Source organism: Dryobates pubescens, chromosome 15 (genome assembly GCF_014839835.1).
Source record: "Dryobates pubescens isolate bDryPub1 chromosome 15, bDryPub1.pri, whole genome shotgun sequence".
Lineage (NCBI taxonomy): Eukaryota > Metazoa > Chordata > Aves > Piciformes > Picidae > Dryobates > Dryobates pubescens.
Genome location: NC_071626.1, coordinates 18,254,232 through 18,282,212, shown reverse-complemented (window position 1 = coordinate 18,282,212; position 27,981 = coordinate 18,254,232). Strand labels below are relative to the sequence as shown.

General features: G+C 51.2%; 1 protein-coding gene and 1 non-coding gene across 2 annotated transcripts; both read left to right on the top strand.

Moving 5' to 3' along the window:
- The first annotated feature begins 12 nt into the window (after positions 1-12).
- Positions 13-27,827, top strand: NCAPD2 (non-SMC condensin I complex subunit D2). The gene is made up of 31 exons (XM_054167601.1): positions 13-148; positions 190-358; positions 515-573; positions 1,012-1,193; positions 2,779-2,918; positions 3,239-3,366; positions 3,445-3,568; positions 3,650-3,797; positions 4,318-4,515; positions 5,735-5,869; positions 6,404-6,488; positions 7,892-8,066; positions 8,329-8,450; positions 9,384-9,590; positions 11,262-11,436; positions 11,585-11,669; positions 11,810-11,943; positions 13,046-13,178; positions 15,089-15,173; positions 15,275-15,436; positions 15,665-15,873; positions 16,968-17,076; positions 18,750-18,873; positions 19,644-19,799; positions 20,508-20,685; positions 21,490-21,584; positions 23,206-23,286; positions 25,407-25,593; positions 25,816-25,942; positions 26,290-26,448; positions 27,315-27,827. The coding sequence occupies exons 1-31, from the start codon at positions 13-15 to the stop codon at positions 27,395-27,397; spliced, it is 4,290 nt and encodes a 1,429-aa protein (XP_054023576.1). The 3' UTR covers positions 27,398-27,827.
- LOC128897887 (small nucleolar RNA U85) lies at positions 624-936 on the top strand. Its single transcript, XR_008462624.1, has one exon. It is a non-coding gene; the product is annotated as a small nucleolar RNA U85 (small nucleolar RNA).
- Positions 27,828-27,981: the final 154 nt, after the last annotated feature.

Below are 27,981 nucleotides of genomic sequence, written 5' to 3'. Positions count from 1 at the left end.
GCGCCGGAGGCGATGGCGGCGGCGGCGGCGGCGGCCTGGGAGTTCCACCTGCCCCTCGCTCCCGGTGATCTGCTGCGGGCCGGCGGCTATGGGCGCTATGTCGTGCAGGAGGTGCTGTCGGTCCGCGAACTGCCGTCTGCTATCACAGGTAAGCCTCTTCACCACCAACCACTATGCAAGCCCTCCTAGGCCCGGCCCGGCCCCGTCCGGTCCGGTCCTGCCCTGTCCTACTACTGGCTTATGTCCGTGATTGCTTCCTTCCTTCTCCTTGTTTCCCTATAGCCTTCTGGACCGCTTTTCGAGCACAAGGCGCGTTGGCAGTGCTGCAACACTTCGATTCCATCTACAGCTTGCTTCAGTGAGTATGGAGGCGACGAACGCGGAGCTGAGGGCACCGGGAATAGAGCAGAGCTGGGTGAAGGAGGGCTGTTGATAGACCGGTGTGCCTGGGCGCTCATGCAGCTCGCAGATTGTCTTTGCTCGCGGCCCTCACCTCGCTGTCTTTGCCCTGTAGCCACTTCCAAGCTGTAGAGCCTGCTATCAAGGAGGATGCTGTGGAGCTGCTGATGAAAGGTGGGTATCTGCTGAAGCAGAAATAATAGAAAGGTTACTCTCCTTTGGCAGCTCAATGATGATATAAAGGCTAATGTGACTCAACCAGCTGGGTTGCACCCTCAGCCCATTCCAGTCATACGGGTCTGTAATCTTGGTGGACAGTGCTGAGCTGTGCATGTTCACTGTAAGGGCAGGCCGACAGAAAATCCACTTCCTTGGAAAGCATCTTCAGGATGCATCAGCTCTGAGTGAGTGTTGCTTTGAGCTGACAAGAGGCTGTGGGAATAGGATGGCACAGCACATCCAAGGTTTGGGTTGCAGGGGGCATCCCATGTTACAGCTGGTGAGATGTGAGCACAAATCTTTGGTAATCTGATGGCTGCTCTGAGTCTCCAAAGGGGAGGCATGGTTCAGGGGCCTGGCAAGGAGTGCTGATGACTTTCTGCCTCTTTTCAGTGGTGTCCTATCATTGCAACAAGCTTCCCACCATCCTGGCTGATTCTGGGCTGAGCCGTGCAGACCGCACAGCTCACCTTAATGCTCTCAAGATGAACTGCTACTTGCTGACTGGTCTAGCAGATGCCTTTGAAATGGAATCTTCCAAGTCTGGATTGCTGGAAGTACATCCTGGTAGGAAGGTAAGTGAGAGTGCTGGGGGAAACCTAAGATGACTGAAGTAGGAAATGTGTAAGCTTTTTTGCTTACTTTGCTGAGCTTCATGATGTCTATCAGATGTTGCAGCTGGGTTTGTTTAAGCATGATGCCACCAAGAGCAGTGCTTGATGTGGAATACTGGTATTTTTATGAAATACCGTGAATCTACATGGAAATGATGTCCTGGTTTAACCCCAAGCACCAACTAAACACCACACAGCCACTCCTTTACTCCCCCTTTCCAGTGGAATGAGGAGGAGAATCTGGGGGGGAAAAATCCTACCTCCTGAGTTGAGATAAGAACAGGTTAGTAACTAAAATAAAATTTAGTAGCAATAACAGCATAATAATAAAGGAATATAATTAAAAGAGAGAGAAATGAAAACAGACAAGTGATGTATAATGTAGTTTCTCGCCACCTACTATCTACGGCCCATGCAGTGATCCACACTCCCCTCAAGGCCAAATCCTTCCCAGTTTATGTACTGAGCATGATGTTCTGGGAGCTGGAATGTCCCTTTGGCTAGTTTAGGTCAGCTGTCCTGGCTCTGTTCCTTCCCAGCTTCTTGTGCACTGCAGGGGAAATTGAGAAGATCTTGAAGCTGGACATGAGCCAGCAATGGGCACTTGCAGCCCAGAAGGCAAATGACATCCTAGGTTGCATCAAAAGCAGCATGGCCAGTAGATGGAGAGAGATTCTCCCATTCTGCTCTTCTGTGTCCACGTTCTCCAGCCCTCTGATCATTTTTATGGCCCTACTCTGGACCTGCTCCAGCAGCTCCATGTCTCTCTTGTGTTGGGACCTCCAGAGCTGGACAGCACTCCAGGCGAGGTCTCACCAGAGCAGAGAGGCAGAATCACCTCTCCATATCTGGCCACACTGCTTTTGATGCAGCTCAGGGTATGATTTGCCCTCTCTGCTGCAGATGCCCACTGTTGAGTCATGTTCAACTTCTCATCCACCAGCAACCCCAAGCCCTTTTCTGCAGGGCTGCTCTCAATCTCCTCATCCCTCAGCCTGGATTGAGATCTAGGGTTGCAGGACCTTGTACTTTACCTTACTGAACCTCATATGAGATTCTCCTCACCCTACATCTAGCTTGCTCAGGTCCTTCTGGATGCCATCCCTTCCTTCAGTCACATAAACCACACCATGCAGCTTGGTGTCATCAGCAAACCTACTGAGCATGCCTCAATCCCACTGTCTATCATTCATGAAGATACTGAACAACACTGGTTGCAATACAGGCCCCTGAGGGACACCACTTGTCACCCATCTCCATCTGGACATCAAGCCATTGACTACTACCCTTTGGATGTGATCATCCAACCAATTCCTTATCCACTGCATAGTCCACCCATCCAATCCATATCTCTTCAGCTTAGAGAGAAGGATGTTGTAGGGAACTGTGTCAAAGGCTTTACAGATGTCCAGCCAGGTGACATCTGTTGGGCTCCTCTTGTGCTGTAGAATTTAACAGTGATTTTATGTTTTGAAGGGAGCAAGGTGGTGATGATGTGCTTTATTTTACTAAGCTGCTGCTGTATCTTGTTGTGTAATCTCTCTAGAACAAGAAGACAAGTGCCAAGAACTCTGTATTCTTGTGGGAAGAGGAGAGGGAGCCTCTTTTACAGCTGCTCCTGCAGCTGCTGCAGCTGAATCTCCGTCAGCTTTGGGGTGGTTTGGTGGTAGAAGAAGAGTTTGTCAGGTATGGGATGGAGTGGATGGAGCAGTGTGAGTGACTGTTTTTTCTGGAGGGAATGGTTAAATATTAAATCTGCCAGTGAGGTACAGCCATGTGGGGTGCAGGTTGCTGGAAACCTGCCCATTTATAACAGCACCCTAAGGCAGAAAACATTGGAACTGCCTCCTTTCCCCATGCAGGCCTTGAGAATTCAGAGGGTGTTTGCTCAGCGGGTTTTAGGCTACTGGAAATCTCGAGAGAGAGAGTTTCCCTAGTGCAGCGTGCTAGAATCATGGTGGTCCAAGTTGTGATGGTGAGTTTCACTGAGTCTCCTGTGACTTTAGCTTGATAACAGGCAGCTGCTACCGTATCCTGGAGAATCCAAGTATCGGCCTTCAGAAGCACCGTGCCACGCGCGAGGCCATAACGCATCTGCTCGCTGCCGCTCTGGGTCGCTACGATCACATGTTCAGTGAGTTCCTGCTCTTCTGCCTTCTTTCTGGAGCCACTCAGTTACTTTCTCTGACCTCTTCCTTCTCCTGTGTGAAAGGTGCCACTCTGAAGATCATGCAGATGCTGCAGCACTTTGAACACGTAGCCCCGGTGTTTGCACAGGCTGTGAGCCTCTGGGCTACAGAGTATGGTCTGAAAAGCCTTGTGGGTGAATTGCTAAGGTGAGAAAAATACCCTGAAGCTTGTCCTTCTATTCCTAGCAACTTGAGGCCCCCTATTCCTTGTTTCATCTTTCTACACAGGGAAATTGGACAGAAATGTCCCCAGGAGCTGTCCCGCGATACTTCTGGAGTCAAGGGTTACGCTGCCTTTATAACTGAGCTGGCAGAACAGATTCCTGCTCTGGTGCTTTCCAACATGAGTGTTCTCCTGCCTCACTTGGATGGGGAGGTACATTCCCACAGTATTACCTGTCTGAAGGCTGGTGGGAGGTGGAGGTGCTGCTATCCAGTTTTTCCACCTGGAAACAAATCTTGGAACTTCCTTCACAGAGACCAAGCCAAACCCTGCCCTTTTCAACAGGTTCTGATGCAAAAGAAGCAGAAACCATATCCACTGTCTCTCACATGACAGAGTACAGGAGATTGCTCACTGGTCTGAGATCCCAGCTGTTGTCCCTTGTCCTTTGGTACTTAAGGAGTTTGTCATGTTCTCTTTTCTGGCTTTCAGGGCAGGTTAAGTAGTGTTTCTCATATCAGTTCTTGGGCTGTAGCTGGATAGCAGGGTTGGATTATTCGGTCTTGCAGGCACAGCCATGTTCACCCAAGGTTAACACAAAGTTCATAACAAGGAAAATCACTTCAGGCTGGAGCCTGGGACTCAGAAGGCCCAAATCCTGGGCCATCCTTTCCCTTGGCAGAGGGAGTCGGGTGTTCGCCTGTCCCTGGCTCAACAGCTCTTCTCTTTGCAGAGCTACATGATGCGCAACGCCGTGCTGGCGGCTATGGCCGAGGCGCTGGTGCAGGTGCTGAACGGTGACCAGCTGGAGGAGGCTGCCCGTGGCACCCGGGACCAGTTCCTGGGCACGCTGCAGACCCACATCTGCGATGTCAACAGCTTCGTGCGCAGCCGTGTGCTGCAGCTCCTCGCTCGCATCGTGCAGTGCAGGGTAAGCCTCAGCCGGGGAGCTGCCCTGCCTCAGTCACCCTTGCCTCTCTTTCTTGCCTGAGGGAATTTCTGGCACCATGCTCTGAGTGCTGGGTTCTACACATTGGCCACAGCAACCCCATGCAGCCCTGCAGGCTGGAGAGCAGCCAGGAAGAAAGGGATCTGGGGTTACTGGATGACATTAGGCTGAACATGAGCCAGCAGTGTGCTCAGGTGGTCAAGAAGGTAAACAGCATCTTGGCCTGGATCAGGAGCAGGGGAGTCATTCTGCCCCTCTACTTAGCACTGGTTAGGCCACACCTTGAGCACTGTGTCCAGTTCTGGGTCCCTCAATTCAAGAAAGCTGTTGAGTTGCTTGAATGTGTCCAGAGAAGGGCAGCAAGGCTGGTGAGGGGTCTGGAGCACAGCCCTCTGAGGAGATGCTGAGGGAGCTGGGAGTATTTGGTCTGGAGAAGAGGAGGCTCAGAGACCTTCTTGCTGTCTACAACTACCTGAAGGTGGGGGTTGGTCTCTTCTCCCAGGGAACCTGTGACAGAACAAGAGGACACAGTCTCAAGCTGTGCAGGGGGAAGTTTAGGCTTGATCTTAGAAAGAAGTTCTCCACAGAAAGAGAGATTGGCCATTGGAAAGGGCTGCCTAGGGAGGTGGTGGGGTCGACATCCCTGGGGGTGTTTAAGAGGAGACTGGATGAGGCACTTAGTGCCATGGTTTAGTTGATTAGATAGGGCTGGGGGATTGGCTCGACTTGATGATCTTGGAGGTCTCTTCCAACCTGGCTGATTCTGTGATTCTTTGTCTGCAGAGACTGAAATTTAATAGACAGATACTGTCTTTGTGTGTTGGGGTTCCCTCTTCCCAAGAGCTAGGATCCTAGGGGTGAGAGAATTTGTGAACAGAAATTAAATGCTGCTTTTCATTACTGGAACAGACTAGAAGGAAGGAACACAGTATGCAAGCTCTTTTTGAACACTGGTGTGGGAAAAGATCACCCTTGTTAGATACACTTGAGGCTCAACTTAGTAGGACACTGGATAACCTAACCTGAGCCCTTGCTTTTGCAGAGGTTGGACCAGAAGATAGCCAGAGGTCCCTTCAAGCCTAGACTTTTCTGAAACTCTGTAGCCTGTGCCTTTTAGTTCATTAATGTCTGCAGCAAAAGATCTTTTTCAGAGTCTCTAAATCTTGTTGCTGCCTTTGTCTGTGCTGTGGTTGTGTGCTAGGCCCTGCCTCTGACTCTGTTCCGCTCCCTGGTTCCGCTGGTTGTCGGCCGTCTCAAGGACAAAGCTGTGGTTGTGGTTAAAAACGCCATCCAGCTGCTGGCTGCCTTTCTGTCCAACAATCCATTCTCCAGCACGGTAATCCCAGTGGGTGTGGTGGATCTGCTAGGTGTCTGTCTGCAGGCTGAACAGCTGCTGTGGGATATAGCCAGGGCAGCAGCTTTCTGTGTCTTGGGGGAAGAACAATGTAGCCTTTGACTCTGCAGGTGGATGCTTTCTGGGTTGCCTAGGTTCACATCTTGCTTTCTCTGGCTCTTTACTCACTTAATGTAGTTGCTGCCAGGAGGGATGTGTTTGTGGGGGAAAAAACCCTGCAGCAGTCTGATTTTGATCCACTGTGGGGTTTCTTTCCTTAGAATCAGAATTAGTCTTTTAGAATATTCTGCACAGAGCTGCAGCTCTCTATATTTAGCTGCACCTTCTGAGCCCCAGACTGGCAATCTACAATGGTTCCCCTTTCAGGCTGAAGGCCAGACTACTATTCCAGTATCCAAAACCAGGGTTATCTGAGGGGATTGACAGCTATAGCAGGGAGTGGCAGAGGAAAGAGAATTCTAGATTTCAGAAAAAGGAGAATAAGTGACATACTACTTTTCTTCCTGGCATCTGCAGCTGAACTCTGCTGACTTGGCTGAGCCTCTGAAGAAAGAGATGCAGAAACTGCAAGAAATGAGGGACCGTAGCAGATCCACAGCAGGTAATTTCCCTTTTTCCTCTTTCCCCTTCCTAGGGCTTACCAGGGTTTCTTTTGTTCCCTCATCTTAAATTTGCTTCCAGGTTGTGCTAGCTTTTGTTTCAGTTCTTAACTCATGTGAGACAGTGAGGCTAAATAACTGGGATTAAACTCAGGACAGTTTCTCATCCAGTGGAGAGCCAGCAGTGTGCCCAGGTGGCCAAGAAGGCCAGTGGCATCCTGGCCTGCATTAGGAATAGTGTGGCCAGCAGGAGCAGGGAAGTCATTGTGCCCCTGTACTCTGCACTGGTTAGGCCACACCTTGAGTCCTGTGTCCAGTTCTGGGCCCCTCAGTTTAAGAAGGACATCGAGACACTTGAACGTGTCCAGAGAAGGGCAACGAGGCTGGGGAGAGGCTTTGAGCACAGCCCTGTGAGGAGAGGCTGAGGGAGCTGGGATTGTTTAGCCTGGAGAAGAGGAGGCTCAGGGGAAACTTTATTGCTGTCTACAACTACCTGAAGGGAGGTTGTAGCTAGGAGGCAGTTGGTCTCTTCTCTCAGGCAACCAGCACCAGAACAAGAGGACACAGTCTCAAGCTGTGCCAGCGGAGGTTTAGGCTGGAGGTGAGGAGAAAGTTCTTCACAGAGAGAGCTGTTAGCCATTGGCATGTGCTGCCCAGGGAGGTGGTGGAGTCACTGTGCCTGGAAGTGTTCAAGAGGGGACTGGATGTGGCACTTGGTGCCATGGTCTAGTCATGAGGTCTGTGGTGACAGGTTGGACTTGATGATCTTTGAGGTCTCTTCCAACCTTGGTGATTTTGTGATTCTATGTAGTGTTAGAAACACACCATCTCAGCATCCATAGCTAGCTCAACGGTCCATTCAGCTCAGTATCCTATTTTCAGGGTAAAAACTGCAAATACCAATGAACACCCTCCCACCTTCCCATGTTCAACCATTCTAGGACCATTTGAGCTGTGATTCTGCTTGGGTATTAATTTAAACTTGCTTAGCCTTGGACCTGGTCCTGTCTACAAAACACTAAATATTACATGATGGTTCTGTCTGACTTGGGTTTGTTGGGGTGTGTTTTTTTTCACCCTCAGCAGTTTTGGAGGTTTGTTTGGTTTGGGGTTTTTTTGTGGTGGATTTTGGTTGGTTGGTTTGCTTTGGGGTTTGGTTGGTTGGTTTTGGTGTTTTGTTTATTGGTTTAGGTGGGTTGTTTTGTTTATTGGTTTGGGTTTGTACCAGAGTTCTTTTCTCACTGCTGTCAGGGTGGGAGCAGCAATGGAAATAGTGCCTGCCTGTGGGGGAAAAAAAATCAAACAACTAGATTTTCAAGGTTCCAGATGAGTTTCTCTCCCCATTTAGGGTATCATTAGAGGCTCTGTGTTCTTCAGTCCCTCTTTTGTTTTTTTTTCCAAATAGATCTAGGGGTCACCCCAGAGGAAGAGTGGGAAGCAATGCTGCCAGAAGTTAGGGCTGTCACACAGCAGCTCTTTCAGCCACTGCAGGAAGAGGAAGAGGACATGGTGGAAATTGGAGAAACAGTGGAGAGTACATTGCAGCAAATCACTGAGCTGTTGAGGAAGCTGAATTACAGGTAAGAAGGTTCTGTCGTTTGTGAGAGTGTTTGTGCCAAGGGATGTCTCAGTCTCTTGTTCTCTGTTCGAGGAAGGTTTGAGCTCCAGGTTAGAGGGATGATTTACAGCAATATGTTACTGCAAGAAGAGATTGCCACAGCATTCAGCACAAGATACTGGCAGGAGACACTTTCCCAGTCATTTGGGGCAGGGTTGGATCATGTCCCTTGTACCCTGCCCTCGTGGGTTGCTGATGTTCTCTTGGGTGATGTTGTTGTCCAGGAAGGCAGCCCGCCTCACGCAGAAGGCCCTGAGCTGCTTCCAGGGGAAGGAGCCCTTCACCAGCCCCACAGAGGAAAATGAGGAGGCAACCATCCTGGGTGTCATGAAGAGACTTTACATAGGTAACTAATTCAGCTGCCTCTGTCTCTTCCCTAAGTCCAGGCTGATGCCAGAGCTAGACCAAAACTCTCTGAAATACCCTGTTCCCCTTCCGACGCGGGGGACTTGCTCTGTGTGTAGTTGACAGCTCATAGAGCTGCACCATCTCTGAATTGTTTGCTTGTCTGGTGGCCTGGCATTTTGGCTGGATCACCTTAGTCCTAGTTGTTTCTGGCTGGAACAGTTGCATGTTCTCAGCAGAAGTGCATTTCTGATGCCTTCACACAGGTAACTCAGAGCCTTCTGTCCTGCCTGAATTGATCAGGAATTCTTCCTGAACAGGTGGTGGAACATGTTTACCCTTAACAGCCTCAACCAAGTATCTGCTTCAGGCAATCTTACCTTTCAGCTTACCTGGGGTGCAAGCCTTTAGGCGTTTTTCAGGCTTCACATGCTTTGTCTTTGGTGTTTGCTTCAGAAGAAGGTTTCCTAGCCGGTCCCCTGAGCTCATTTCTATCGGAAGTATCTGCCTTCTAAAAATCTCCTGAACTTCTTCACACTTGTACAAGTCTGTAGTCTGAGTAGTAGTGTTTGCCTTCTCCTTACTCTGCCCTGATGTCCATTTAGGGCATCATCTGTCTTTGGGGAGCTGTCATGGTCAGATTAACCCCTCTAGCATTTTAATGGAGTTTAAACTCTTAACATGGGCCATGCTTATCTCCACCCCTTCTGCTGAGCTGGCATTTCTGTAGTGTGTCATATTGTAGTACTGAAACTTGCTCTACAGCATGCCAAGGCTTTTTCTTTGCAGCAAAGTCTGATGGCAGAAGTCAGGTCTTTGTCCCCTGGCTCTTGGAAAGTGTCACTATGAGGTGGAAAGAGAAGGGTTTAAATGCCCTGGACTGTGTCTGTTGTGCCTTCAATATTGCTCACAAACAAGTGTCTGTGCTGTACAGATTCATGCCCACGTGAGAACAGTGAGAATCCTCCAAATGGCAACAATCTTAACAGTGAAGAAGTTGTCCTGGAAGAGCAGGCTCAGTCAGAGCTGCTCAAACAGCAGATGGTGGTGCAATACCTGAAAGATGCTAACAGCTTCTCAGAGAAAATCACAGAAGCCATGGACCTGATCAGCAAGAGGATGTATGAGAACTCCATCTCAGGTGGGTGAGAGACAGGTGGGGATCCCTCTTCACTGTTTCCCTTTGCTAGAGAGGAGGTGTGGGAGTGCTGAAGATTGGAGGAGCTGCTTTTCACTAAGCAGATGTCCCAGGTGCTTCCAGGAGAACAGAAAAAGAAGCACCATCTAGATGGGTGTCATGAAGGGCTTGTGTTGGGTTCTGAATGAGCTTTCTGGGAATCTCATTTTAACTATCAAGGTTGAAAATGGATTTAAAATCTGGGTGAGCAAAGTGACTTCATTTCTGGAAGCTCTCCCATCTCCTGTGGAAGGGGATATATGTTCACCTCAGCTGAGCTTCTCCCAGGGTAAGCATGGCCACTGAAGCTGGTTTCTGTAACCTGCTTGGTGGCCTAATGCAGCTTCAGGTGTTCTTCTGGCTCTGAGCAGCTTTTCTCATCTACCTCACCTCTCCATAAACTATTCTTTAGCTAAAAGTGATTCATAGATTCATAGACTGGAAGGGACCTTAGAGATCATCCAGTTCCAACCCCCTGCCAGTGTCTAATGGATACCTTACGCTAGCCCAGGTTGCTCGAGGCCTAAGCCAGCCAGGTCTTGAACACCTCCAAGGAGGGGGGGCATCCATGACCTCCCTGGGAAACTTGTTCCAGTGTCTCACCACCCTCACTGTCAAGAATTTCTTCCTAATCTCCAGCTTCAATCCATTCCCCCTCATCCTATCACTACACAGGTCCTATGGCCTGGCCCTCCTCAGTGCTGTAGTGAAAGGTGGCGGTGAGCAGACGGAGTCAATTCAACTGTTCTTATTTAGCATCAGAGTTACTGTAACCAGTGAGACCTTTTTAAAATGCTTATTGTGCATCAGCACCCCTGGGAGGGCACAACTCCCTCCTCCCCATTGTCCCAGGCACATCCATTGGTGCTACTTGCACAGTTCTGGGCTACAGATGCACCTGGGCATTCCAGTGCCCTAGCTTCATGCAGGCATTTCTGAATCTTCTCTTGTACCAAGGACTCATCTGTTACCTGTGGTCAGTGTGTGCTGCTTTCCCAGCAAGGTTTGGATGTCAGCAGCTGTACACACAAACATGACCTCCTGAGTTCAGTGTCTTAACAGGTCCTTTGAAGTTCAAGGCTGCCTCTTGTCACACATAAACACCTGGGTTTCAGGGTTTAGGTTTGGAGGTTTTCTGGCTGGTTGGGGGTTTGTTGGTTTATTTTGGGGTTTTTTAGCTGTGCAGATTTTGTTTATTTTCCTGCTCTGTGCTCTAGCCTGGAGAAGAGAAGGCTGTGGGGAGACCTAACAGCAGCCTTCCAGTACCTGAAGGGGGCTACAAGAAAGCTGCAGAGGGACTGTCTGCAAAGGCCTGCAGTGATAGGATGAGAGGCAATGGTTTGAAATGAGAGAAGAGCAGATTTAGATTGGATGTTAGGAACAAGCTCTGTACCATGAGGCTGCTGGAACAGGGCAACAGGTTGCCCAGGGGGGTGGTTGAGGCCCCATCCCTGGAGATCTTCAAGGTGAGGCTGGGCAAGGCTGTGAGCAAGCTGCTCTAGTGGAGGCTGTCCCTGCTGACTCGGGTGCTTGCAGGCCTTGCTGTGAGGGCAGCACACCCACACTCGAGTTTCAGAGCCCTTTCTAACAGGGGTTAGGAACGAGCTGCCCTGACAACTGTTCTTGTCTCTGCAGTGGTGCAGGAAGCCATCGAGTTCTTCGTGACAGCCTCGCAGTTTGAGGTGCCGCAGGCGCTGCTGGGGGTGCGCAGGATGCTGCCCCTGGTCTGGTCGAAGGAGCCTGGCGTCAGGGAGGCGGTGCTGAGCGCCTACCGCCGGCTCTACCTGCCCGACGGCGCCCGCGCGCACAGGTGCGCCCCTCTCCTCCCGCCTCCCTGTCTCTTGGGGAAGCTTTGCCGTCCCCTTGGGTGGGCCCTGATGTCCTCGGAGCTGCTGTGCCGGTTGCTTTCTCTTCATCTTTGTTATGGTAACTTGTGGTTTATTGTTCCCTTTCCAAAGGGCCGGGGCCCAGAGTCTGGTGCAGTCCCTCTCTCTCATCACGGTGGATGCATCCCAAGCAACATTAGACTGCTTAGAAGAGATAGTGAGTACTTGGCTTTGGCTTGTGCTTGTGACCTTAGGTGTCTGTTCTGTAGTGGCAGCTGTTGCGCTCGCTGTCGTATTTGCTTTGAAGTCCATCCTCCCCTGCCCCTCTCTCCTGGTTTTATTGCTTTTCCTTTGCAGGTCTCAGAGTTTGTGCAGAAAAATGAAATCGGTCCAGCTGTGATCCAGCTGCTGTGGGGGCGATTCACGCACAAGTCGCAGTGCTCCCCACAAGAACGTCGTGCTGCTGTGATGCTGCTGGGGATGATGGCACGGTGAGCGCAGGGCCTGCTCCAGTGCTGTGGCTGGGAGGATCTACAGGGAGCTGTGGGGGTTTTTTGGAGGTTAAGAACTGCAGCTTCAAGAATAGTAACCAACCACCTCCTGGGGTAGTGAACCCTGGAATTAAATCTAGTGAGTATGATGATGTGACTTTTCTTTGTGTTCAGAATGTCCATCCCCTCTCAGAGCTTACTGTGTCCCAGCTCTGCAGCTCTCTGTGTGTGGGTAACTACAGTGAGAGGCTCTGCAGAGGGACCTTGACAGGCTGGACAAATGGGCAGAGTCCAAGGGCATGAGATCTAGCACTTCTAAGTGCCAGGTTCTACATACTGGCCACAGCAACCCCATGCAGTGCTACAGGCTGGGGACAGAGTGGCTGGAGAGCAGCCAGGCAGAAAGGGACCTGGGGTTACTGGGTGACATTAGGCTGAACACGAGCTAGCAGTGTGCTCAGGTGGTCAAGAAGGTAAATAGCATCTTGGCCTGGATCAGGAACAGTGTGGCCAGCAGGAGCAGGGAAATCATTCTGCCCCTGTACTCAGCACTGGTTAGGCCATACCTTGAGTACTGTGTCCAGTTCTGGGCCCCTCAATTCAAGAAAGCTGTTGAGTTGCTTGAATGTGTCCAGAGAAGGGCAGCAAGGCTGGTGAGGGGTTTGGAGCACAAGCCCTCTGAGGAGATGCTGAGGGAGCTGGGAGTGTTTGGTCTGGAGAAGAGGAGGCTCAGAGGAGACCACCTTGCTGTCTACAACTACCTGAAGGGAGGTTGCAGCCAGGTGGGGGTTGATCTCTTCTCCCAGGGAACCTGTACTTCAGTCCTTCATGGGTCAAAAATAGGCCTGGAGCAGAGCAGGTTCCACAGGAACAGAAGAATCTTTTTCACTGAGGGTGCCAGAGCCCTGGAACAGGCTGCCCAGAGAGGTTGTGGAGTCTCCTCTGGAGATATTCCAAACCTGACAGGATGCATTCCTGTGTGACCTGCCCTAGGTGATGCTGCTCTGGCAGGGGGGTTGGACTGGGTGATCATTGGAGGTCTTTTCCAACCCTTAACATTCTGTGGGTCTGTGATATAATACTCATCCTTTCCACTCCACAGAGGGAATCCAGAGATCATAGGCAGCAACTTGGATGTCCTGGTGACAGTAGGGCTGTCTGAAAAGGCACAGGAAGACTATTGCCTGGCTCAACAAGTGTGCCATGCCATCTCCAAATTTGGCAGGAACCCAAAGGTGAGATTTTTAGTCTGTTTGTGAGGACACCTGGAAACAAAGAAGTGGGAAGGAAATGGTTTGAATTGAGAAGAGGGAGTGATTAAATTCTTGCCAATTCTGAGATTTAATTGGGTTGAGACCATTCAGCAGCACTGCCTGGAAAGCTTAACACACATCAGTGAGCCTATAAGACAACTATAGGCAGCAGGCTGAGTTGAGTTAGTGAAGAGTTCAGTGCACAAGAAAATCTCTTCCTTTCGATGCTCTTCCTCAGACTCCCAGTGCTGAAGTGATTTGTGTTTCCTCAACCTTAAAGCCTTCACCTCTGCTGTGCTTTCTGGTGCTGTGATTCTTTTCCCTACTCTATTCATTGATATTTGGGAGTTGTCAGCTTATAGCTGAATCTGAACCATGAAAGGGTTTTACACCTGAAACAACTTGGTGCTTTGATGGCTTCGTTGTCTGGGGAGCCATTTATACTTTCTGTTGTCTCTTTGCCTTTTGTCTTCAGCATTTAAGGCATCTTGGTTCAAGAGTTCCAATGGGATAAGCAGTTGTTCTTTGCACAGAACACTTCTGTGTTTGTCCTTCTTCCTGCAGGACCTTAGTGAATTAGTGTTCACAACATTCTTAAATGGGATCATAAAATGGTTTGAGTTGGAAGGGACCTCCAAAGGTCATCCAGTCCAACCCCCCTGCAGTTCACAGGGACGTCCATTAATTCAAGCTGTCCAGCCTGACCCTGAATATCTCCAGGCATGGGGCCTCAACTTCCTCCCTGGGCAACCTGTTGCAGCGTTCCAGCACCCTCATGGTGCAGAACTTGTCCCTAGCATCCAACCTAAATCTGCTCTTTTCTCATTTCAAACCATTGCCCCTCATCCTATCATCAGGTCCCTGCCCTTCCTGTGTTGAGGGCTCCAGAGCTGCACACAGCACTGCAGGTGAGGTCTCACCAGAGCAGAGGGGCAGAATCACCTCTCTGGACCTGCTGGCCCTGCTGCTTTTGATACAGCCCAGGATGCCACTGGCCTTTTGGGCTGGAAGTGCATGCTGTGAAGATGTTTGTAATTCAGTTTTAGGTTGGCTTAACTCGGCAGCTCAATGTTATGCGAGGTGGGACTGAACTGTAGGTACCTGAATGACTGGTAGCCCGCCTTTCTTTTCTTCCCCCTGCCTTCCCCTACAACCAAAAAGTCAGCACAGACCATGGGATTGTAGTGAACTGAGAAACTTTGTTTCCAGTTACTGAAAGCTGCTAAATCCTCAAGCACTAGCTTGATTTGGTCAAGTCTATCTTGATCAGGCAGACACTGACCTATCTGGGAAGACCTCTGGAGCACTGCAAGCTCTGGCCTCCCCAGTGCTGAGTACAGAGGGACAATCCCTGCCCTAGCCCTGCTGGTCACACCATTACTGATCCAGGCCAGGATGCTGGTGGCCTTCTTGGCCATCTGGGCACACCCTGGCTTATCTTCAGCCAGCTGTTGACCAGCACCCCCAGGTCTTTCTCTGCTGGGCAGCTTTCCTGCCCCTCTGCCCCAAGCCTGGAGCATTCATGGGGTTTTTGTGACCCAAGTGCAAAACCCCACCCTTGGCCTTGTTAAATCCCATCCCACTGGTCCTGCCTAGCTTGTCCAGGTCCCTCTGCAGAGCTCTCCTAGCCTCCAGCAGATCAACACTGCCTCCCAGCTCAGTGTCAGCTGCAGACTTACTGAGGGTGCCTGGATCACCTTGTCCAGTTCACTGATACAGACATTAAAGAGAAGTGGCCCCAGCACTGTTTCTGCTGTGTGTTCAGCCCCAGAGCAGTGCTCCATGCCTGTGCTGGGGATGATGAGCACTGTGCACACAGCAAGGTTATACAGCAGAAAGGCCATGGGGGAACCTCTTCTATGACTAGAGTAACTCCTCTGTTCTCTCTCCAGCCAGCACAGGGCAAGGACACTGCTCCTTTTCGACTGCCACAGGACCACACGCTCTTTGGTTGCCTGAGTGAGACACTGAGTCGAGGTAAGCTCATGTCAGCAGCAGGATTAGAGGGGATGAAGCTGGCCTGAGACAGCCTGTCTTGTCACCAAGATGGGTGATAAGTTGCTCCTTTTTTCCATCAGGCTTTGCCCAGCCAAGCAGTGGCTGGAGCCCCTTCATGGAGGCAGCAGTTGCCCTGATCTACCAGCTGGCAGAAGGTCCAGAGGAGATCTGTGCTCACATCCTGCAGAAGTGCACGGAGCAAGCGCTCAAGAAGCTGCAGGAGGCTGATGGGCAGAAAGCTGGTGAGGAAAAAAAGCTGCTGAAGGAAATCTCTACCCTTGGTGTCTAGTGCTGCCATTGCATGGTCTAGAGTAACCATAGAGCTGAGGGGCTCCCGGGGATGTTGGCATGGAAGGGTGTGAGTGCTGTGAAAGGAGTCTGTGAAGCACAGAGTTGGGTTATACAGCAGCAGGGACTGATGAGGGAAGAGGCCAAATCAAGACTGAACTGTAGTCATTTTTCTTCACCAGATGCAGGGGGTTCTCCCAGCAGAGCCTCTGAAGGTGGCAGCAGTCTCCCCACATTCCTGCTGACTCACCTGGTGTCCCTGGTGGGACATGTGGCGCTGCAGCAGGTGGTGCATTTGGAAGTGGCAGTGAGCGCGGAGCTGCGCAGGCGCCGCACCCTCCAGGAGAAGACCAAGAAACGATCCCTCGGCAGCACCAAGAAGCAGAGACAGGTGAGAGCTGAGGTGTTTGGTGTTCTCCTGTGGGCAGCTCCTCCAGTGTCCCACCTACTGCTACAGCAAACTTCTGGAGAAGGCATTCCTGAGGAGACAAAAGGTCCAGGGTAATGCATGCTTTGAGAACAGAGACGGACCTGTGTTGGTCAGGGTGGACAGGCAGACCTGAGCTCCTTGAATGACTGTTTAATGAAACTCTCTCCCTGGCCTTGGATTTGGAAGGGGTAGAGAGAAGGGGGTGAACAGTGATGACCATGCTTAACTCCTGCTGCAGGCAACTATTTCCTGTCCACTCACCACCTCCTTTCTTACCAGTGCAGTTTTTTTGCAATTGCTGCCCGTGGTGCCATGAGTTTTAGAACCTTGGTCCTGTCAGAGTTTGAGGCTCCTGTCCTCTCTGAGGTGGTGGTGATGAAAGTTTTAACAGCAGCTTTCATACTGGGATCTATGTGGTAGAAATACCCTGGTCTGATAGGTCTGCCTCAGAACACTTTGGAGGGTGCAGTGAGGCTGCCTTTGGTGAGTGAGAGCAGAGAACACTGTTGTCCCTAGCTATCCAGTCTCTGTTGGATGCCTAAACTGCTATGCCCAGAGAAATCTGGAGCTTGTTTTGTCACCCACCCTGCTTATCAGTGTCACAGCAGGAGGAGGTTGCTCTCAGATTTTCCAGGCAGCAGCAGCTGGATGCAGATTGGGTCCCTGTGCAATGTCTTTGTCTTCTCTTGTGTTGCTTTGCTTGGCTGTAGGGTTTCCCCTAATCCTGCTCACCAGGCCAGCTATTCACAGCCTGCTTTGAGCTGCTTGCTTTGAGAATTGGCATGTCCCTTAAGTTGTGCCAGACTTGAGCACTGATGTGTCCTATGTCTGTCCTAGCTTAATAGCTTCAGTAGCTTAGACTGACTTGGCAAGCCCTGAGCCACCCTTCACGGCTCTGCGCAGCTCTCGGGGAAGAGTGGGTTCCCAAGCTCTGGATCTGTTCTCAGCTCTGCTCATGCTGCTGGTAACATGCAGCTCTGGCCTGAGAGGAGAGTGTTTTGTGAAGGAAGGGGTTGTTGCCTGCCATCTTTTTCACAGTCTTCCTTTCTGCACAGAGCTTAGGAAGTGAGACCACTGTGGAAGAGGAGCTCCTCGTGGGAGCCTCCGCCGATGACACAGAGGCTGAGCTCATCCGCAGTATTTGTGAGACAGAACTTCTAGAGAGTAAGTGTGGCTGCTGCCAAGCAGCTCCCTCAGCCCCTGGGAGAGAACATGGACAGGGGGTTGCTGACCCAGGAGGAAGAAGGCTCACGCCCCAGATACTGTGTTCAGTTTGGGGCCCCTCACTACAAGAAGGACAGCGAGATGCTGAGTGTGTCCGGGGAAGGCCAACGAAGCTGTTGAAGGGTCTGGAAAACAGGCCTGGTGAGGAGCAGCTGAGGGACCTGGGATTGCTTAGTGCAGAGAAAAAGGAGGCTGAGGGGAGACCTCATTGCTCTCTACAACTCCCTGAAAGGAGACTGGAGTGGGTGTTGAGCTCTTCTTCCCAGTCACTAGTGACAGGAGAAGAGGAAATGGCCTCAGGTTGCACCAGGGGAGGTTTAGGTTGGATATAGGGGAAAAAATCTTTACTGAAAGGGGTCAAGCATTGGAACAGGCTGTCCAGGAAGGTGGTTGAATCCCCATCCCTGGAGGTACTGAAAAGAGGCAGAGATGGGGTTCTGATGTCACTGAATCAGGACCCCAGCTCCTCCCTGCTGAGGCTGGCACTAAGGAGCAGCCATTGCTTTGTTAGAGAGCTGTGCAAGTTTGGGCGCTGGGGGCATTCCCACACACCCAGCACACACCAGGTGAAACTCCTGGCAGTTATTTGTACAGTGAGATGTAGTAGCTACACCTCATGGCAACACCTGCTAACCATCCATCGGGCAGTCTCTTGCTCGCTGCACACTGAAGGTCCAGCTTCTCTTGAATTCACTGGGCATGCTCAGAGGGTGAGGGGTTCATTTTTGGGTAGGAGTTTTCCTTCCAGCTAGGAGCTGTGGTCTCCAGGATTTCTGACAGTCTTCAGGAGAACCTTTCTTGAACTGTTTGAACCTTCTGAATTCCTTTTCCTCATATGGTCACAGGTTAGATCATTGTGGTGTTTGCCAGGTCCTGCACCATATTAATTGGCTTCCTTTAGTTTTGAAGGACACTTTGTTAGTTAAGGACAGATCTGTGTAGAGGCTTCAGTGGAAAAGATGCAAAGACTAACAAGGTTTAGTTCCAGGCAGTAAGACTGTGGTTAAGTTGCTGAGCTGACACAAGAGTCCCCAGCTAATTAACATTTGCAAGCCTTTTCCAACACCTCCGTGCCTGCAGGCGCTTAAAAGAGGCAGAGATGTGGTGCTGAGGGACATGGTTTAACACCAGCCTGGGTCAAGTTAGAGAATGGTTGAACTTGATGATCTTAGAGGTCTTTCCCAAGCTTGATGATTCTATGAAACAGCCTCATGAGGAACAGAATCATAGAATCATTTCAGTTGGAGAAGACCTTTAAGATCCTCCAGTCAAACCATTCTCTAACTGGACCCAGTCTGGTGCTAAACCACGTCCCTCAGCACTACATCTCTGCCTCTTTTAAACACCTGCAGGCATGGAGATTGAACCACCTCCTGGGGAGCCTGTTCCAGTGCTTGAGAACCCTTCCTGTGAAGAAGTTTCCTTCAGAATCTCTGGCTTTTTGCCCCTTTTTGCCTGCTGTCAGTTTCTCTGTAGTCTTTCTTTTCTCTGCATCTCTGGAAGTGGTTGTTCCAATGAGGAAACTGAGTCAACCGGTTCCTAAATTGCAGGAGTTCTGAGACAAGGATGCACCAAGAGTGCTCTCATCTCTGCTGTCTTTATCCCCACTCTAGAGAACCACCTCCTCTCTGCCTATGTTCCACTGGTGCTCAAGATCTGCAACAACCCTGGGCTCTACAGCGATGCGTTGCTCTCGGCCGCTGCAGCGCTAGCTCTTGGCAAGCTCTGCATGATCAGGTAATGCCCAGCCATGCCAGGCTTCTGTTCCTGGTGCTAAAGGACAAGCAAACCTTGCAAATCCTTGCAACCCAAAACAGCATTTGTAGCCAGCAGTGTACAGCCAACAGCATGGCCTGCGGCCCAGCCAGCCAGTGGCAGCCTAGGCTGCATCAAAAGCAGCATGGCCAGAGATGGAGAGAGGTGATTCATTCTCTCTGCTCTGGCACCTGCAGTGCTGTGTCCAGCTCTGGAGCCCTCAACACAGGAAGGACATGCACCTGATGGAGTCAGTCCAGAGGAGGGCCACAAAGATGATTAAGGGTCTGGAGCACCTCTGCTTTGAGAAGAGAAGGGTTCAGGCAGACCTAATAGCAGCCTTCCGGTGCCTGAAAGGGGCTACAAGCAGGCTGCAGAGGGACTGTTTGCAAAGGCCTGCAGTGACAGGATGAGAGGCAATGGTTTGAAATGAGAGAAGAGCAGATTTAGATTGGATGTTAGGAACAAGTTCTGCACCATGAGAGTGCTGGAACACTGCAACAGGTTGCCCAGGGAAGGAGTTGAGGCCCCATGCCTGGACATATTCAAGGTCAGGCTGGCCAAGGCTCTGAGCAAGCTGACCTAGTGGAAGATGTCCCTGCTGACTGCAGGAGGTTGGACTGGGTGACCTTTGCAGGTTACTTCCAACCCAAATCATTCTCTGGTTCTATGATTTGATTTCTTTATTGTCTGTCTCACTGCTTGAGATGAGATTTTGGCACCTGTGCCTTTTTTGTACCCTGTCTCATCAGCTCTGAGTTCTGTGACTCCCACTTGCGCCTGCTGTTCACTATGATGGAGAAGTCCACGGTGCCTGGGGTGAGATCCAACCTCATCATTGCAGCAGGAGATCTGGCCATCCGTTTCCCCAACCAGGTGGAGCCTTGGACAGCACACCTCTATGCCAGGTAATGCTGAGAGAGGACAGGTGAGGAGAGCTCTGTGGAAGTATGACACTGGGCCTCTGAAAGGTGAAAACAATGCAGGAAACCAAATTTGAAGGTGTCAGTGGCAGGGAGATGACACACCTGGGGTGTGGGATAGGCTGCCATGAGTATCAGTAACTTAGAGATACTCAGCTGGACACATTGAGGTCCTGGCAAAGGTCCAGAGAAAGGCAGTGAAGCTGCTGAGGGGTCTGGAGAACAGGTCTGGTGAGGAGCAGCTGAGGGGACTGACATTTAGTGTGGAGAAAAGGAGGCTATGGGGAGACCTTATTGCTCTCTACAGCTACCTTCAGATAGGTGTTGCCATGAGGTCTACCTGAAGGTAGCTGCAGAGAGCAATAAGGTCTCTGCTCCTTTCAAGAAGGTTGGAGTGAGGTGAGGCTCAGACTCTCTTCCTATCCATTGCTACTAGGGAGGAGAGGAAATGGTCTCAAGTTGCACTGGGGGAGTTTTAGTTTGGCCTGAAAGGGTTCTCAAACACTGGAAGAGGCTGTCCAGGCTGAATCCCCATTCCTAGAGATGTTTAAAGACAGAGCTGTGGTGCTACGGGACGTGGTTTAGCACCAGCCTTGGCTGAGTTGAAGAAGGGTTGGGCTCAATCATCTCAGAGACCTGTTCTAACAGAAGGGACTCCACGGTCGCCTGATGCTACCTGCTCTGTTGTGCCAGGTTACGGGACCCCTGCCCCAGCGTGAGGCAGACAGCCGGGATGGTGATGACTCACCTCATCCTCAAAGACATGGTCAAGGTGAAGGGCCAAGTGAGCGAGATGGCAGCTCTGCTTATAGACCCAGAGCAGGAGATCACGGGGCTGGCTCAGACCTTCTTCAGTGAACTCTCCAAAAAGGCAAGTGGGTGCTGGGGACCCTCGGGCTGCAGCAGCAGGGGAGGGCTGGCGGAGGCTTGGTCAAGGAGAAGGTGTTGGGAGTATGAGCAGCTCTGTCCCCCTCTGTTGTCTACGTGAGGGTAGACAAGGAGATTGAGCAACACAAGCTTTGTTTCAACCCCACTGCTGAACTTCACCTTTCAGAGTTGCTCTTGGCTGTGTGACATTGAGACACTTAACCTGTGAAGCAGTCACAGCCCCAGCAGTAAGAGCAGCAGAAGCACCACTCCTTGTTCACTGTTCATTCAACAGGAAGGCTGCTTTGGGCCCTGCAGGCTGAGATTTACTGAGAAGCTTCGGTGACACTGGGCCTTTGCTGCCTTGCTCTGTTCAGAGCAGAGCTGGCCACCTGCCTGCACCATCTCTGCAGTGTCCATGCCACAGCCAGCTAAAGCAGTGAGAAGGGAACCTGGGCCTGAGCCTTTTCAGGCAAGATGGGAGGCAGTTCCTTGAGCTGAACTGCAGTGCTCCTTTATCAGAAGCTGGAGGGGTTTTGTTGGGTTGTGATAAGGTTGGAAAGCAAGAAAAATCTGTTGAAGCCTGCCAAAGAGCAGAGCTGTTGCAAACCAAGGGCTGCAGTGGTTGTTGGTGTCCTGTGTTCCCCCTCCCTTTATCTTCAGATAGCTCTGAGCAGCTTGTTTCAAAGAGCTGATCTTGGTCAGTAGATGTGAAGAGGGGAGAAAGGGGTTGAAGTGAGCAGCTGATTTGGCTTGACTTGAGCCACATTGTGACTGTCTCTCATGTAGAACCTTGCATTCTACCCAGGGCAATGCCATCTACAACCTGCTCCCAGACATCATCAGTCGCCTCTCAGACCCCAGCTGTGGCACAGAGGAGAAAGCCTTCCACACCATCATGAGGTAGCTGGGGCTAAAGGCATCTTTTTGATCAGCACTGCTTAGCAAAGGGGATGCCAGGCCCAGGGAAGAGAAACTACTAAATGCTTTGTGAGCTGCTCTCTTCCATCTGACACTTCCAGTCCATCTGAAATGCAGTCATGCTGAGGGGAATAGTCTTAAAGCTGCATGGCTGGAGGTGAGGAGAGACTCCACAAGAGTTTCCACTGCCTCATTCAAATTACTTTCTCTCTGCAAAAGGAGAAAAGTTGGGTTTAATGTGTGGCAAGATTGAGAGAGGTCACTTTGCTCTGGTGAGGCCTCACCTGCAGTGCTGTCTCCAGCTCTGGTGCCATCAACACAGCAAGGGCATGGACCTGATGGAGCAGGTCCACAGAAGGCCATGAAAATGATCATGGGGCTAGAACACCTCTGCTATGGGGACAAGCTGAGGGAGCTGGGGTTGTTCAGCCTGGAGAAAGGAAGGCTCCAGGCAGACCTAATAGTAGCCTTCCAGTACCTGAAGGGGGCTACAAGAAGGCAGCAGAGGGACTGTTTGCAAAGGCCTGCAGTGATAGGATGAGATAAGAGCAGATTTAGATTGGATGTGAGGAACAAGTTCTGCACCATGAGGGTGCATTCATGGAGATATTGACAGTCAGGCTGGACAAGGCTCTGAGCAAGCTGATCTAGTGGAGGATGTCCCTGCTGCCTGCAGGGGAGTTGGACTGGATGACCTTTGGAGGTCCCTTCCAACCCAAACCATTCTGTGAGTCTATAAAAAGAGCAGGACACAATATTGGAATTTTCAGTCCCATTTTTAATAGACATCAAACTGGAGACCTAGAGAGTAAGTGTAGCACTTGCACTGAAGTGTGACCAGTGTGGGTAAGATAGCCATAAAGATGTGAAGGGCAGTGTTGGGAGGACAGTCAGGCTCTGCTCAGTGATGTTCAATGCTAGGACAAGGGGCAATGGGGACAAGCTGGAGCAGGGGAGGAACAGGAGGAGACACTTTCTTACTGTGAGGGTGTCAGAGCTCTGGAGCAGGCTGCCCAGAGATGTTGTGAGTCTCCAGAGGAGACTCCACACCCCACCTGGATGTGTTCCTGTGACCTGCCCTAGGTGATGCTGCTTTGGCAGGGAGATTGGATTGGATGAGGTCCCTTCCAACCCCTAACATTCTGGGATCCCAGGTGTGATATGAGTCTGCCAGAACAGCTTGGGAACTGAGGAGGTTTTCTGGAGCTCCTTCCATGCTCTTAAAATCAGAGGGAGTAGATCAGAAGACAAACATTCCATCTTTGTGAGCATCCCTCCTACCTGGAGCTGTTACCCTTTATCCCTGCAGACCATCGTGGGTCCCTGCTCTCGCTGGACTCCTTAGTTTGATCCTAGGCAGTGCTGTTATTGAAAGGTGCAGTTCTCATTCTCACAGCAGCTGTCCCCTCAGCAGGGACTGTGAGTGCTCTTTGAAACAGATGCTTACAGCTTCTCCTGAACCAAGCCTGAAGCATGCAGAGCAATCTTAGTTTTCTGGGGGCCCACCAACCTGACTGTTGGATAGGATAGCTGTGAGCACCCTGTGGTGTGGGCAGAAGGGGGGTTCCTTTCTGGGCTCTCAGCCTTCCATGTTTCTTTGCAGACATCTCTTCTCCTACATCACCAAAGATAAACAGACCGAGAGCCTGGTGGAGAAGCTGTGCCAGCGGTTCCGGATTGCCAGGTAGGGTTGAAGTCATCTTCCTGACAGGCAAAGAGAAGAGAGCAGCTGCTCTGTGGTGGTCCTAACAGGCTCCCATTGTATGCTTCATGTGACAAATGCTGACACAAGCTGGATTAGGTCCCTTCTTCTTTTCCCCAATATTCCTCCTAAAAATACACGAATAAACAGAAATGGAGGCTTCTGGCCTCGGGCAGCACCAGGGGAGGTGTAGGTGGGACATTAGAAGAAAATTCTTGACTGAAAAGGTTCTCAAACACTGGAACAGGTTGCCCCAGGAGGTGATTGAATCCCCATCCTTAAAGGTGTTTAAAAGACACAGAGATGTGGTGCTAAGGGACATGGTTTACCACTAGCTTTGGTGTAGAGGTAGAGAATGGTTGGACTTGATGACCTTGGAGGTCTTTCCCAACTGAAACAACTCTGATCCTGTGATGATTACAGGCTGGTCCCTCTCCCTTTCCTCCTGGCACCTTTTCCCTAAGAAAGGACAGCTAAGGTCTGCATTACAGCTGAGCAAGGAGACTAATTCCACGTGTGGGTTGTATGCACCTTTGTGCTGCTTCTCCACAGGCAATGGTTTGAAATGAGAGAAGAGCAGATTTAGACTGGATGTTAGGAACAAGTTCTGCACCATGAGAGTGCTGGAACACTGCAACAGATTGCCCAGGGAGGGAGTTGAGGCCCCACCCCTGGAGATACTCAGGGTCAGGCTGGACAAGGCTCTGGGCAAGCTGATCTAGTGGAGGATGTCCCTGCTGACTCAAGGGGGTTGGACTGGATGACTTTTGGGTGTCCCTTCTAACCCAAACCATTCTATGATTCTTGGTTTCTGGGGCTTGGGGGTTTTGTTGCTCTTTCTTCCTGCTCCTTGAGCTGAAACTTAACTGACCCAGCCATAGACTTGTTTTCCTTTCTTTTCTCCCCAACAAGACAGACAGCAGACATTTATCTCCCTCTGTGCTGTGGACTGAAAAGTGGTAACTTCATTTTACTTTCCACTGCCCTGGCTGCACCCTGCCTTCCTCCATGCCCTCTCCCTGGAGGTGCTCAAGGCCAGGTGGGATGAGGCCTTGAGCCACCTGGGCTAGTGGAAGGTGTCCCTGCCCATGGGGGGTTGGAACTGGATGATCTTCAAGGTTCCCTCCCACCCAAAGCATTCTGAGACTGCTGTGGTTTTCCTTCTCTGTCGTCGTGGCTCTGCCCTTGGGCTTAAAGCTGCTTATCTTGGCCCTTCCCACGCCATGCCTGGGCACGTGCCCAGCTCGGATGCCTCTGGGAGCTCTCTATTCCCCAGAAATATCTGGGGAGTATCTCTCCAAAACTGCCTCCCAGGGACACTGACGAGCCCTTTGCAGAGCAGTTACCAAGTGTCTGGTGTGAGCCATGTCCAGCCTTGGCTAAAGTCACAGAGTGGTAGGGGTTGGAAGGGACCTCGAAAGATCATCCAGGCCAATGTGCTCATCTTTTGTGCCACAAAGATGAGCAGTAGAACGCCAGCAGTAGTGCCAGAGCAAGACTTTCATGCCAGGCTGAACCAGGAGCTTATCAGAATAGATTCTGCAGCCACCATCACCCTCCTCAGCAGTTCTGGAGTTCCAAACATAGCAAAGTGCCAAATCTTGTTCAGAGTTTAGCTGTGGAAGCACCTATGCATGCTTCAGCTTTGTCTTCCCTCTGATCCAGCAGCTGTTTGTGCCTTCCTGAAAATGGCCTTTGTGCAAGTGGCCAGGAGATGGAAAACAAAAATCAGAGCTGCTGCCTGAGGCTGTTTCAAACGTGCAGAAATCAGCAGCCAGGGCTTTTTCTCTTCCTCCCTTGAAACAGGGCCCTTCAGGAGGATCCTTGCTCACTGAGTGTTTTGGTCCTTGTAGCCAGCAAGAACTTCTGATGCTTTTTAAACCAGTGGCTGTGTTCTTTAGCAGGGAAGCCTTCAGTTCCGTTTCAGACGGACACTAAGGCAGTGTCTTTGGCCAGTGAGTATTCCATGGCACTCTGCAACAGAACAGCCTGAGAAGGACCTGCAGCAGTGTTTTCTGCTCATGTTGCAGTTGTGGGTAGGATGTGCTCACCCTTGCACAGCCCTGTCCAGAGGAGCTGATGGCACTCTTTGTCTCTCCCAGAACTGACCGCCAGTACCAGGACCTGGCCTTCTGCCTTACTCTGCTTCCCCTCTCGGAACGGGGCCTTCACAAGCTGCAGGACAACTTTGACTGCTTTGCAGACAAGCTCCAAGACCCAACTGTCTACAGCTGCTTCCAGACTGTGCTGGGTCGATTCCTCAGAGGAGGCAGCAAACCTGAGACCAAAGTGAGGATGGGGGACAGGTGTCCAAGGCAGGACAATGAGTGCTCTTTACACACAGTGACAGCCCTGCTTCCCTTCAGCTCAAGCAGCCTCCTCCTCCTCACCCTGAACCACTTACCAATTGTCTGATGGCAATTGATAGCAATTCTGCTTGGGATGGAATACTGCTCTCTCCTCACCTTCTCTCTCTTCTTTTTTCCCTTCACTGTGTTAAATCTCCATCAGGCTTTGGCTGAAGAGCTGCAGCAGATGATGTCTGCCTCCCACAACCGAGGGTTGGATTCAGAAGAGCCATGCCAGGGCGGTAGCAAAACACCAATGCCACAGCCAGCCAAGCAGAAACCAGCAGCAAGTATGTTCCTCTTGGGAGCATGCAGCCTCCCTCCTGAGCCTGGGTTGGAATTAGAGGAGATTTAGATTGGATGTTAGGAGCAAGTTCTGCACCATGAGGGTGCTGGACCACTGCAACAGGTTGCACAGGGAGGGAGCTGAGTCAAGGTCAGGCTGGACAAAGCTCTGAGCAAGCTGATCTATTGGAGGATGTCCCTGCTGACTGCAGGGGCATTGGTCTTGATGACCTTTGGAGGTCCCTTCCAACCCAAAGCATTCTATGATCCTACAGCCCAGCTGAGACCCTTAGGGACTTTCCTCACCCTTGCAGGCAGCATGGCTGCAACCTTTCTCCCTCTGTTTTGTCAGGTTCACGCCGCCAGCCCCTGAGCCCTGCCAACAGTGATGAAGATTTTGTTACACCCCAGCCTCGCCGCCTCCGCAACCAGAAGAGCACCAAAAAGCCCCTGCCACGTAAAAAAACTCTTATGACCTTCTCCAGTGATGAGGAGAACAGCTCTGAGGATGGTAAGGCATTGCACAGGTATGCTCAGAAGTCAGAAAATAACTGAATGTTTGGAGTTGGAAGGGACCTTTCAAGGTCATTGAGTCCAACCCCCCTGCCAGAGCAGTACCACCTAGGGCAGGTCACACAGGAACACATCTGGGGGGGGTTGGAATGTCTCCAGAGAAGGAGACTCCACAACCTCTCTGGGCAGCTCTGGCACCCTCACAATTCTCTGTATGTTCCTGTGGAACTGTGTCTGCTCCAGCTTGCACCCATTGCCCCTTGTTCTGTCACTGGACATCCCTGAGCAGAGCCTGGCTCCATCCTCTCCAAACTGCCCTCCACATCTTGACAAACATGAATGAGGTCACCCCTCAGGCTGCTCTGCTCCAGGCTAAAGAGCCCCAGCTCCCTCAGCCTTTCCTCAGCAGGGAGCTGTTCCAGTGCCTTCAGCATCTTTGTGGCTCTATGTTGAACTCTCTCAAGCAGTTCCCTGAGGCCCTCCTTGAACTGAGGGGCCCAGAACTGGACACAGTGTTCCAGATGTGACCTCACCAGGGCAAAGTAGAGGGGCAGGAGAACTTCTCTGGACCTACTCACCACACCCCTTTAATTCACCCCAGGATGCCCTTGGCCACCAGGGCACATTGGCTCATGGGCCTCTTTCTGTCCATCAGGACCCCCCCAGGTCCCTTTCTCCTATGCTGCTTTCCAGCAGGTCAGTCCCCAGCCCATAGCGGAAAGAGAGCAGATTTGGTCCAGCCAGAACATGGTTTTGGCAGTGGGCGGCAGGTGTGCAGGGCTCAGAGCACTGCCTAGGCTGGCTGTGGCTGTTTCTGTTCCAGGCACTGCAGTGCTGGTTCTTAACCCACTTTTCTGTCTTTAGAGCTGTTGGCAGAACTCAGACCAGAGGAAACTCCCACCAAAACGACTCCCATCACCAGAGCCTCAGCCCGCCGGCAGCGCTGAGGGGACGGCTGCCACTCTCCTGCCCTGAAAATAAAGCTCTTGGAATGCAGCAGGCCCCTGCTCTTGTCTGAGCCCTGCCCTGATGTCTCACTGCTTTAAACAAGGACCAGATGGAAGCTACACACCAGAAGCAAGCAAATCACAGCCTCACAGAATGGTTTGGGGCAGAAGGGACCTCTCAATGTCATCCAGTCCCACCCCTCCTGCAGTCAGCAGGGACATCTACAGCTGGAATGGGTTCCTCAAAGCCCTGAACAACCTGACCTGCAATGGTTCCAGGGACAGGATCTCTACCACCTCTCTGGGCAACCTGGGCCATGCTCTTGCCCCACTCAGTGGAAAATTTCTTCCTCTCTCGAGTCTCAATCTCCCTCTTTTAGTTTCAGCCCAGCACCCCTTGTCCTGTCACCGCAGGCCATACTCAAAAGTCTGGCCCCAGCTTTCTAAAAGCCCAGAGCCTTCTCCTTTCTAGGCTGAACAATCTCAGCTTGGCCTCACAGAGGGGTTCCAGTCCTCCATTCGTGTTTGTGGTCTCCTCTGGACCTGCTCCACCAGCTTCATGTCCTTCTTGGATTCCAGAGCTG